General features: G+C 34.3%; 1 protein-coding gene across 2 annotated transcripts in view; it reads left to right on the forward strand.

Annotated features, from left to right (window-relative positions):
* Positions 1–12,895, forward strand: part of Clk (circadian locomoter output cycles kaput protein Clock) — a 157,085-nt gene that overhangs the window by 51,196 nt on the left and 92,994 nt on the right. For both annotated transcript variants that reach the window (XM_072543905.1, XM_072543904.1), the window contains exon 4: positions 2,174–2,355. In XM_072543905.1, coding sequence (XP_072400006.1) covers positions 2,174–2,355 — 182 coding nt within the window. The remainder of the gene's footprint in view (positions 1–2,173; positions 2,356–12,895) is intronic.

The raw sequence follows: 12,895 nt of genomic DNA on the forward strand, positions 1-12,895 counted from the left end.
GACATGAGTGTCAAGTTCCCACATACGATATTCTTCTTTAATTATGTGGCCTATACATTTAGCCCATTTCTCTGGAGTTACATGGAGGATTGCTTGAATCAAAAGTTCCTTAACTTCGTTTAATTTGAGCGTTTTGTTATTGCGTGCTATTTTCCCTTTCACTTGCACCCAGATAAGTTCAATGGCATTAAGTTCGCAATGCTAAGGTGGTAGACGTAGAACTTTGACACCATAATCTTTTGCAGTTTCATCCACAACATATTTAAGATATTCACTTTTCCTTAACCGTGCAATGTCAAGTAGTTGAATTTTGAGCATTGATTCTTCGAATGCAATCCCCTTTTCTGTAAGCCATTCTTGAATTCTCCCTTTCCGCCATGCCGTCGTCAGTAATTGTTCTAGTCTGCGGCTATGATATGGCGCATTGTCCATAACAACCACAGACAAAGATTCCAATTTTGGTAAGATTCTCTTAAGCCAGCGCTCAAATACTTCGGAAGTCATTTCTTTATGATAATCACCTGATTTTTTCAACTCAAATTGAAGCAAACCCTCATCAAAGAACCCTGTATCACTTCCTATATGGGTGATGATTAAACGCCGTCCCTTTCCTGATGGAGCTTTTAATCCTGTAGACCGGCCTTCTATAAATGCTTCGCGTTTACTTTTGACATTTAAATCTTGCCAAACTTTTCCAACTGTATGACCTTCGTTAATCCAGGTTTCATCCAAATAATATATTTTGCATCCAGTGCTGCGAATTTTTCGTATTTCTTCTAAATATTTTCTTATTATTATTCTCCACAGAATAATTTCATTTTTTTCTAATAGCATACTTTTTCTGTTGCGTTTTACATATCGAAAGTTCATTTCGCGCATGGTTCTGATTAAGACCATATGAGATATCTTGGGTAAAGAGTCATCTTTTTTGTGCTCTTGAGAATTTCTTTTCAGTGTTGAAATTTCACTCCGAAAATAAAATGAATGAATTTTTCGACGTATAATATTCCTTGTCTCGTCATCGAAAACAATGCTTTTCCTACCTCTAGTTTTACCTTTTTCTTGCTTTTTATTTTCCGATGTATTTTTAAGTACACGATAAATACAGCTAACGGATACTTTTGTTATTCACAAAATATATAAATAATATAAAATAATAATAAAAAATATTCACAAAATTCAACACATACCCTACCCTTAGAAACACCTATGTACATGAACTATTGTTTCTGGGCACTTGCTCGACAAAAACTAGTTTTACGGATTTCTGTGAGTCGGAATTCCGTCGCTAATTCCAAAGTTGCCAAACGATTGAAAAATATTGTTTTAAAATATCGATTTTTATTTTATAATTTTAAATATGTAACGAAACGAAGCATATAAATAAAATTTATTTAATTACAATTTTGTACTTAATTTTTACTATTGAAAAAATAATATTTTTTGGTATTTTTATGACGGTAATAATCGCTGCGTGGAAGAATACAGGTTTTGTATGACCATAATTACTACTTGTGAACAACAATTGGCTACACTGTACGGCAACTCCTGGTCAGTTTTTCTATAGAGAAGCACAAATAAATATACTACTTTATATATTCTGTAATTTCTTATGAGGAAACGCAAATTGCAATCGAGAAAACAGGCAGTTTTCGAGGGCCGCTGTGTACATTTAAATTTGAGGATATTCCGCGTTTAAACTATGAAATCACTCTTCTGATTTGAGGGTTTCTACTATAGCACTGTGCCGACATGAGCAGCATTGCTGCGCGCCGTAAGACCAACACTGCATTCTAACTGTGACTTCTAGTATAGTTATATATTTATGCAGAATGAATTTGTATGTAAAATTTTGCAGTTCATGCGAGCTGTACTTTACAATACGTGTAGATTCGACACTGTTACGCAACTCAGTATGAAATTAAAATAGACAATGTTTTAGGAATTATTTTTTTGGTCATGTGTTTTTCCAAGTTTCATAAGGTTTTGCACCAACTCGAGATGATGAATATATAATTCGTTTTTAAAAATTCTGAATTATCTGAATGTCTCATTGATATTTTTCATTGCAAATTATTACGATGTAAATGGCGCCTACAACAATTTATTGCGTGAATTTTCAGACACACTTCTCTTTTAAGATTATCGGTAAATAATTATAAATACTTTATAGAAATTACTGTGAGATCTCGAGTAAATGAAATTCAAGAAGACTGGAAGCCTACGTTTTTAACCAATGAAGAATTCATCCATTTAGTGTTAGAAGCCGTCGATGGTTTTATAATCATATTCTCTACTTCAGGACAAATTTATTATACGTCAGAAAGCGTTGCTTCGCTTCTAGGATATTTACCCGTAAGTGATTTATTTGTGTACTGTAATTTAAGCGAAAAATATTTGCCAAAAGCTTCTAAGGGAGAGCGCCCACCAAACTGGCATGGCAAGTAGCGCGCGTCTAGCATGTTACTTAAAATGTAACCAATGCAAACGAATTATTCAGCGCACACCAAAATGACAGTGACAGTGGCGTCATGTAGCTTGCTACGCCACGTCGTTAAAAATAGAGCTTGTTCTACTTTTTGCCACGTGCTAATTGCATTTTGCATGTGTGTTTATTAAAAAATTTAAATATGGAAGATAGTCCAGAGTTTAATATTCGTTTTGTCTCATTAATTGCAAAATTTCCAGGTATCTATGACAACACAAGTCCGGAATTTTTTAATTCTTTAAATACATTAAATCTACTATGCCCTTGCATCTCTTTCCAATAAGGGTGTACCCAAAACTGACGTTACGGACGATTTAAGTTCATATTGTTGACGTTTAAAAGCGTTAGCAGAACTTCATCCTCAGAGGGCGATATTTTAAATTTAACTAGCCTTTTTAATGTCATGCTACTTTAGTGTGCGCTACCTGCCATGCTAGTGCCGTGCCCGTGCTATGTCACTGCCATGTTACATGTCATGCCAGTTTGGTGAGCGCTCTCGCTAATGAAACAGCTGTATTGTGTAAATTTGTCACAAAATTAAGCATGGATTACCTCTTCAGTCCTGTTTGGGCTGAACAGTAGGATTTTTTTAAAGTAACTCATATTTCTTAAAGTGATACTTGCGAATTAATAATTTTGCTTAGTATTATTGGTGACAACTAAACAAGTAAGGCTAAATAAAATTCTATGGTTTGAGCATTAATGTTTGTTTTTTGAGAAGTATTTCCGAAGTGGATATTGAAACGTCAATAAACTTATAAACCTTTAATTGTGGCTTATGCCTATTTAAATAGTATTTACTTTTAAATGTCACAAGAAAATAGCTTCAGAACAACATTAACATAAATCATTGGCGGGGTAATTCCAAGATAACTTGAAATGTTGAACCAGAAAAAATAAAAAGAAATTGTTTTTTTTTTTTTGTTAAATTTGGCGATAGACAAAAGTAATTGACTAGGAGACCACAAATATAGTATTAGTAGTGAGTTTTTATTATAATTTTTGTTTGTTTTTTTATTATTACGATCGTAACATAAATGACAGACATATATGTTACTGATTAAATAAAGAAGCTTAAACGCACACTAAAAATACGTAAAACCACTAAAAATATATCGTTTATTTATCTCTAAAAAACAAATAATACGTTCCCAAATAAAAATGGACTTAAATCTCAATGAAAAATGCTGATTTTGAAAAGTGGTAACATACGTGAGCTTCTTCTTCTTCAGGTTCCTTCTCCTATCGGAGGTTGGAAATCATCATCGCTATTTTAATTTTATTGGCCGCGCTTCTGAATAATTCTAATAAGCTGCAACCGAACCACTCTCTCAAATTTCTTAGCCAGGATATTTTGCGTCGTCCTGGGTTTCTCTTCCCTTGTATCTTCCCTTGTATAATTAATCTAAGTAATACGTACTTCTCGCCCCTCATTAGATGACCCAGATATTGAATCTTTCTAATTTTAACAGTTTTTATGACTTCACATTCTTTCTTCATTCTTTGTAACACCTCTATATTAGTTACTTTTTCAGTCCACGATATTCTATGGATTCTCCTGTAGCACCACATCTCAAATGAGTTTAATTTTTTGATTTCAGACTGTTTTATTGTCCACGCTTCCATGCCGTATAGTAAAGTAGAAAAAACGTAACAACGTAGCATTCTTGTGCGGATCTCTAGATTAAGGTTACGGTTGCAAAGTAAGTTCTTCAATTTTATGAACGTGTTTCTTGCCATTTCTATTCTAGTTCTGATTTCTTTTGTTTGATCTACATCTTCGGTTAGCCACGTTCCTAAATATTTATATGTTGTTACTCTTTCGATCGTTGTATTATTGATGATCAGGTGATCTACATTTTGTGGTTTTTTTGAGAATATCATTGATTTCGTTTTCTTGAGATTCATTTGCAGTCCGTACCTTTCACATGCATTGTATACATGTTGTATTATGTACTGTAGATCTTCCATATAACTTGCAAATATGACCGCATCGTCCGCATATCTAATATTATTAATGCTATTTCCGTTGACCAAAATACCTTCCACAATATCCAATAAAGCTTCTTGAAATATCACTTCACTGTAGACGTTGAATAAGAGTGGTGAAAGTATGCACCCTCGTCGAACTCCTCTAAGTATACTTACTTCCTCTGTCAGTTCTCCTTCGACTCTTATTCTTGCTTTCTGATTTTGATACAGATTCGATATAATTTGTAGATCTCTACTATCTATGTTTTTGGTCTTAAGAATACTTAAAAGCTTTTCATGTTGAATACGTGAGCTAAAGTAACATAAATAACAAATTTTGTGAAAACATTTAAAAAGCTGTATGTTTCCGGAAGTGTTTCCCCAAAACTGTAACGTCCGCGCCTAATATGAGCTTGTGGTAAAACACAAATAACATTTTCAAATGTAACAACATTCTTGTCTTCAATATTAGGAAAAACAAATTCATACCTTTTTTCCTTAAACAGCTTATAAAATATGAAGTGTCATCATTGACCTCGAGAATAACAGCAACGAAATGTTTTTTGGTTTCATGTTTTGTTCCTTCATCATAAGTGAATCTGCAAACAACAAATTTGCCCACTTCCAGCCACTTGGTTAGGTCTCTTATTGATGATAGTGGAATATCATCTTCCCAGTGAAAAAGCTCAGCTGTATTTTTTTCATGTAGCGGAATATGATTTACTTATGGCCATATAGAGATTTTGTTTATATATCTCAATAGAGATTTTGTTTATGGCCAACTGACAAAACTTGATGAACTTTCATTATTCCTGGAATTTTCATTATTTGATTGAGAGATTTTTCGTGTTCTATAGATGTTATGTCATCCTCAGTAATAAAAAACATTTTTATGGCTTTGGTTTGGTCTTGTACCAGTTGAAAGAAAGCCTTAGCATCCCCTACATCGCATCACTTAGCAACAAGAGTATCTGCTATCCTTTATACATCAGCACCGATTCCATCTGGCGCTCCTTTTCCGTGGGCAGCTTCTAAAAAATTTCAAGTACCACACTCAAATCCAAGTTTAAGAAACAGAGTATTAAAAAAAATTGTCTTTGCTTTTATATTGCGAGGTTGGTCCATCACTAAAGAAATGAACAACATCAATATTTTCTGTTCTGAGTTCTAATAAAATTGGCATCAGATGGGCCCACACTGCTGACCGATCATGTCTTCTCGAATCAGATACTGTGCAGTAAGACTGGTGTTCTCCATTTTTCCGATAGACGACTACTGTGTGCAAGGTAGCTTGATTATGAGAGGCACCAAAAAATGCGTAGCTTGAATTTCTTTATCCATTTTACATAAGTAATTGTCTGAAAAATCAATGTGGACGGCAACTTCATCGTAGGATAATTCTGATTTGCATTTTTTGGACTGGTTAAATTCATGCCTGATTCGAAGTACGTGTGGACAGAATTGTTCGTTAAATTCTTTGGTAAAACCTTCAATTAAATCGAACAAGGTTCCCTCTTCTTTAACCTATTGTCTTTAAAAATTGTAATGTTTTTACATTTTTTTCTATGATAGTTCTTTCGGTTTTCCAAGCAAACCATGTAACTTGCTTGGATGAATATACATCCTGGCTAACCACTTTTTTATCCTTACAAATTGGACTTTTATTAATCATACATAATAACGAATTCACATGGCATTTGACAGTTTCACAGAGCCCTTCTAATTCCACTGCACCAACAACTTTTTCTCTAATTAAAGTGTTTAGTTTTATTGTAGATTGTCATGTTTTTTTTCCATAAACAGGAGTCACGTTATGATAATTTTGGTTGCACCACACAAAAAGGACGCCATTTGAGTTGCTTTTTGCACATTTTATGTTATATTACTTGCAAAATGTTTTATGAAGACTATTAATTGACTGCAACAAAAATCTTTTTTGTTTTTTAACTCATTAAAAAATGGTTGTTTGTTTTTTTCTATGCGTTTGTTGCCTATTATCATCTCGATAAAGAACTTCTTTACCTTTAAGCATAATTTACTAAGCCGCTTTCTCTGAGCATTTTTTTGTGGCATCGTATCTGAATTCCATTTTCTTAGAAGTCAAAGTCACACATTTATATTATTTTAAATCTGGTCCTTTAAAAACTTGTGAGAGTGTTTGCTTTAATTTTTCATTGGGACTTCTTTTGTAAGTCGTTTTTAATACTCCAAAAAGAACGTCTTGAAATAGCAATTTTTGTTGCACCGATTTTGAAATTTCTTGATCTTTAAGTTCTCGATTGAGCTTGGATAGAGAAGACTGAGATGTACTAGTTGTTTCCAATTATTTTTTCTTTAAACGCCGAATTTTAGTCTTGTATCGGTTAATTCGTTTCTTTGCATCTTCTAATTTCTTTGTGAGCCTTGCTATTTTTCTATAAGCTGCTGCTCAATCTCTTTGTACTTTCTCTCTGCCTCTTGTAGATGCATTGACTTGTAAAACTGGTAATTCGCAGGATGGGCTACTCGGTGGTGTATTGTTTACAATAGCTTCCAATCTTCCACGAACTTTCTTATTTTCACGATATTTTCGTTGAGTTTCTTTCCAGTATTTTCTTTTGCGTCTCTGTTCTCTCTCCGATAACTTATTTATGAGTTTATAAATCTTAAGCTCTTTCCGTCGTTTTGCATGCTTCCGCAATTTTCTTAGAAATTCACATCGTCGCCCTGGGTCTGCATTCCCTCTTTATCAGAAGCGCCTTTGCTTCTCCACTGCTGTTAAAGCCATCTGTAAAAAAAACCTTAAGAATGCTTCATATTATTTTTTTCTTGGTTAATCTTTAACCCTGTCATTTATGTTACCTTCTTCTTCTCCTTCTTCTCGTAGCAACTTGCTTCCATCTTTAACGGTCGTCCATAATAGTTAAGTCAGTGGGCAGCCCCATTGTTCTTAGATCTGACCATATATTGTCTCTCCATCGCATTCGTGGACGTCCTAAGAGTCTTCTTCCTTAATTAATTTGGCAAGGCGGTTATTAGGGAGTCTATGGACATGGCCAGCCCATCTAAGACGTTGGGATTTAATCTCTTGGACTATATCGCTCGCTCTATACATCTATACTATTTATGTTACCTAGTGTCAAATATGTTACCATGTATGTGGTAACATAATTGACGGTAACATATTTGACATACTACAATATGTATTTTAAAATTGCCGCCAAATTCATTAATATGTTGACGGTTGTTTAACCAAAAGAAGCTTTTATGTAAGGTTATGTTTAAAAATCTGTTCTAAATCTGTCCTTGAAAAATGAACTCCAACTAGAATCAGCTGTAAATAACCTAACAGAAAGCATACAAATTGCTGCATGGTATGCGACTCCCAGCTACGAACCATCTCCAAACAGAAATATTGTGTCTCCCACAATTAAACAAAAAATTTCAGAGAAACGACAATTACGTAAAAATTGGCAACAGTCAAGAACGGCAGAAAATAAGAAAAAACTTAACAAAGCAACAAAGGAATTAAAGGAATTAATCCATGAAGAAGAAAACCATGGAATTTAAGAATATTTAGAAAATTTAACACCGACTGAAGCTACAGATTACTCACTCTGGAAATCCACCAAAAAACTCAAACGGCCACAACAGCATAACCCACCAATCAAAGATGAGGCAAACACCTGGGCTAGGAACGACAACGAAAAAGCTGATCTTTTTGGCAAGCACCTTCAAAAAGTATTCACGCGATACTCTTCTACAGTATCTACAGAGGAAGAAACAGAACTAACCAGATTCCTAACAGCACCGTTTCAAATGGATTAACACCGACTGAAGCTACAGATTACTCACTCTGGAAATCCACCAAAAAACTCAAACGGCCACAACAGCATAACCCACCAATCAAAGATGAGGCAAACACCTGGGCTAGGAACGACAACGAAAAAGCTGATCTTTTTGGCAAGCACCTTCAAAAAGTATTCACGCCATACTCTTCTACAGTATCTACAGAGGAAGAAACAGAACTAACCAGATTCCTAACAGCACCGTTTCAAATGGATCTGCCCCACACGAAATTTACAGTCAAACAAACAAAAGTAAAACAAACAATAAATTAAGTCTACATCAAAAAAGCCCCTGGATTTGACTTAATTTCTGGTAGGATTCTAAAAGAAGTCTCGCATAAAACTAAAAACCTTTATATTTAATGCAATCCTGGCCTAAACTACTTCCGTAGTTCATGGGAAGTGGCATAAATCTTAATGATCCTTAAACCCGGAAAAAGACCGGGAAATGCATCTTCATACCGGTCTATAAGCCTTTTGCCTATGATTAGCAAAGTCTTTGAAAAAATATATGTAAAAAGGTTAAAAACGATAATAGACGAACATAAAATAATTCCAGAACATCAATTCGGTTTCCGAGACAAACACGGAACCGTAGAAAAAGTGCATAGGCTATTCAACCAAATAAACAAGGATTTTAACGCCAAAAGATACTGTTCTCCTGCTTTCCTTGACATATCTCAGACATAGTATGGCACATAGGAGTACAAATAAAATTAAAGAAGCTCCTACCCTAACCTCACTTCCAGCTCTTAAAATCCTACATAGAAAATAGACACTTCCTGGTGAAGCACGGTACCGAGCAAACTAAGATATATCCTATTCACTCAGGCATCCCACAAGGTAGCGTTCTCGGCCCAATTCTATATCTTTTATACACAGCGGACATTCGAACATCTAGTACAACTACTGTTGCGACGTATGCAGATGACACTGCTAACCTGGCATCCCACACAGATCCATCAACAGCATCAAGAAATCTTCAATCAAACCTAAATAGTATTCAGCAATGGATGAAAGTATGGCGCATCAAATCTAATGGAACTAAGTCAAGACATGTTATATTCACGCTACGTAGAGAAACATGCCCCCCCTGTATATATTGATAATTGTCTAATTCCTCAATCCGAGGACGCTAAATATTTTGGCATGCACTTGGATCCCCAACTTGGAAAAAACATATTTTTAACAAACGAAAACAGCTAGGACTTAAATTGAGAAATATGTATTGGATCATTGGACGCAATTCAAAACTATCTTTGAATAACAAAATTTTACTCTACAAGTCCATCCTCAAGCCCATATGGACTTATGGGGTTCAGCTATGAGGCACTGCTAGCGTCTCCAATACAAACATCTTACAGAGATTCCAAAAGAAGGGGCTGCATGCCATAGTCAATGCGCCATACTATGTATCCAACGAGGTGATTCAACACCACATCCCCCTAGAATCCGTGAAAGAAGCCATACAACATTTTAGTGCTAAATACTGTGAACGAGTGCTAGTGCATCCTAATGCGTTTGCTCGACAACTAAATGTGCGGAACGTCTTTGAAGTGCGTAGACTAAAACGGCAATTGCCATCCGACTTGTACAACTCAACATAATAAGTGTATACAAACTAATAAAATTTTAATTTTAGAATTGTAAAGAGGTTACTCACTGGAGTAACTCTCTACATGTCTGCATTTTTTACTACACCAAATGCTTAATGCCCAAGGGGCAGATTGTTGTACTCAATGAAGTGAAAAAAAAAATGTTTTACGACAATGTAATAAATTTGATTTAGAATGATTTAAAGTAATTGTAATAACATATTGTAACCTCGGAAACCTTTTTTGGATGGTGCTAGAAAGGTCACCAATGGAGACACTGCGGACGGCAGCCAGATGGTTGGTGGAGAGCGAGTCGTGGGTTCGAAACTAGCTTTTGAAACCAGGTCCAACGGACGAAATAAGTAAATATACAATAAGAGATATTGGAAAAGATATAGAAATAAACAAAAAGATAGATGGGTAAAATTACCAAAGATAAGATAAGATAGGGAACAGGGCGCCACTTAATTTTTTGGGGTTTAAGGGGAAAATTAAGAAACCTTAGAAAAGAAAAGAGATAAGGAAAGATACTTAGGTTCAGAGATCAAACCCAAGAAAAGATATCACAGTTAATTACTAAATAAATTTGGTCAACACTCTACATAAACAAAAAAATAAATATATCAGGTATTACACTTACTTACCTACGAAACTTAATCAGCCTGATCTTCTTATGGTGCCGTGCACCTATAGTGCGTTGGTGAATTATCTTAAGGTCAGACGTCTGTCTTTTGCGGCATGCAAAAGTTCGCCAGTGTTAGTTACGCCTGTCCAGTTCTTTATATTTCGCAGCCACGACATTTGTTTGCGACCTACTCCTCTCTTGCCCTCAATCTTTCCTTGGATAATTAGTTGAGGGATTGCGTATTTTTCCCCTCTCAGGATGTGGCCCAGGTATCCAATCTTTCGTGCCTTGATCAAGCTGAGCAATTCTCTCAATTCTATATATATATATATATATATATATATATATATATATATATATATATATATATATATATATATATATATAAATAAGCAGAAATAAAATTAGAAAATACCTTTACAAAGATATATAATATAATCATGCACAAATAAAGTTTTGGCGTATCTCGAGATATTACAGCAAAAAAATGAATAAAAATTATAACAAACACCAAAGATAACAAAAATTAATAAAATCTAAGTTTAAAAATACAGGAAGTTTACAGAAATGAAAACATAAAGATTTAACCAAACCGCACTTGGTTAAGTCGATTATTTGGTTCGTAACAAAATATTGACTGTTCTTTAAATTGAAGGTAAAATTCAGTAGTTACTCTCAACTACATTTGAAGACATGTATGAACTTTAGATACGCCCAGATAATGGAAGATGATATGATGCCATACCATATTACTCGCCCAGATAAGTGGAGAACTAAGGTTATGCTAACTTACGGTAATTCCTGACGACTGCTGCATTAAGTCACTGAAGTTAATACTGTACTTGTATTAAACACTGAATTTAATTATATTAACATTAAAGGTGTTTTATGACTATATTTAATCTAATATAGTATAAGATCAAAAAAACTCACAATAACAAGTGTATACACACTTATAAAGAAAATGCACAGAGAACGGTACGATAACAGAGATACAGTAAGATCTAGTCCTTATGCAAGGACTGTCCCATCAAAAGTAACTTGTTTTCTCTACGAGTGCCCACCGAGAAGTAACTTGGTTCCACTCAAATTTTTACCAAACTACCCAAGAAAAGGTGAGGGTATCTCCCCCCCAAAAATGATAGGCCAGCCTGTATCTATTTCTAAGAAGATAAGGTTATAACGGCTATCGGAAAGTTCGAGGTAATTTGGCACGTGATAAAATATGAAATCCTGAGATTGGGTCTTTCCCGAAAAACATTACAACGGGCGTTCGACGACAATTACCGAATTTATGAAAAAGAACCCGGAAAAGGATTAAGTAAGGATTAGCCAAACCGGCGTCTTTAAATAAAAACGTAGGTAGATCTTTCAGTCATATTTCGGTAGTTTCCCAATAAAAATTTCTGATCTTAAACACGACCATCAGCGTATCATCTACATGGGCAAAAGGAATTAAAATTAATTTAATATATTAATTAAAAAAATGTTACAATATTTGACATATAATAAGCATACGTACCTGATATCAATAGCTTGTTGCCAAAAAACTGTAAAATTTTATTAAAAAACACTACTTATTGTTCACAAATAAAAACGGAAAACGATACTCGTGCATTAGGTAAACTGACACTGAATCTCAATGTTGCTAAGTCTTACAAAAATCGTATACACTAAGAATTCTTAAAATAATTTCTTTATTTGTGATATATTAGACAAACTGGTAACTGTTAGAAAAAAAGCAATACAAACAGAACCTATTGATATTATTTGAGTAAAGAAAGCGTTGATCTTTTCGATGACAGCCCTTCAAGTGACAGGTAACATATTTGACATTTAGCTTATAAATAATCATTTTTTTTTTGTAAACTATAAAAACAGGGACAATTTTTGTTTATGTATGTATAAGGCAACTTTAAATAGAAAAATAGTATGGTAAAAAAACATATATTGTAGTTTGGTTTGGATATGTAGCAGTCTCTGAAGAATCAATTGGAATTATTTTATCACTCTGTATATGGGTCCCCGACTTACATCACGATAAATATATACGGTGTAGTTATTAAACCGCCTTGAATATAATCACAAATACTGTGTCTAATATGATGTAGGATAGCCGATAAACAATAATTAAATATTTTTCTTCGATTTGTTGAGAAAGCACACCTTAAATGTGATAACCTACTTGCTTATGTGTTCAAGGGACCGTAAAATCTTCCAACATAAGAGGTTGTACTCATTAGTTACATGTCCCCTGACGTGGACCGATTTCGTAGTCAGCTAGGCACAAATATTTACAAAACATTAGGTACAAATGTTGTTGAATTATTTTATGCTTTTGACATATATTTGTTAATACAGATAGTCATTGGAATAAATAAGAAAATGT

This window comes from Diabrotica undecimpunctata, chromosome 9 (genome assembly GCF_040954645.1).
Source record: "Diabrotica undecimpunctata isolate CICGRU chromosome 9, icDiaUnde3, whole genome shotgun sequence".
In the NCBI taxonomy this organism is placed as follows: Eukaryota; Metazoa; Arthropoda; class Insecta; order Coleoptera; family Chrysomelidae; genus Diabrotica; species Diabrotica undecimpunctata.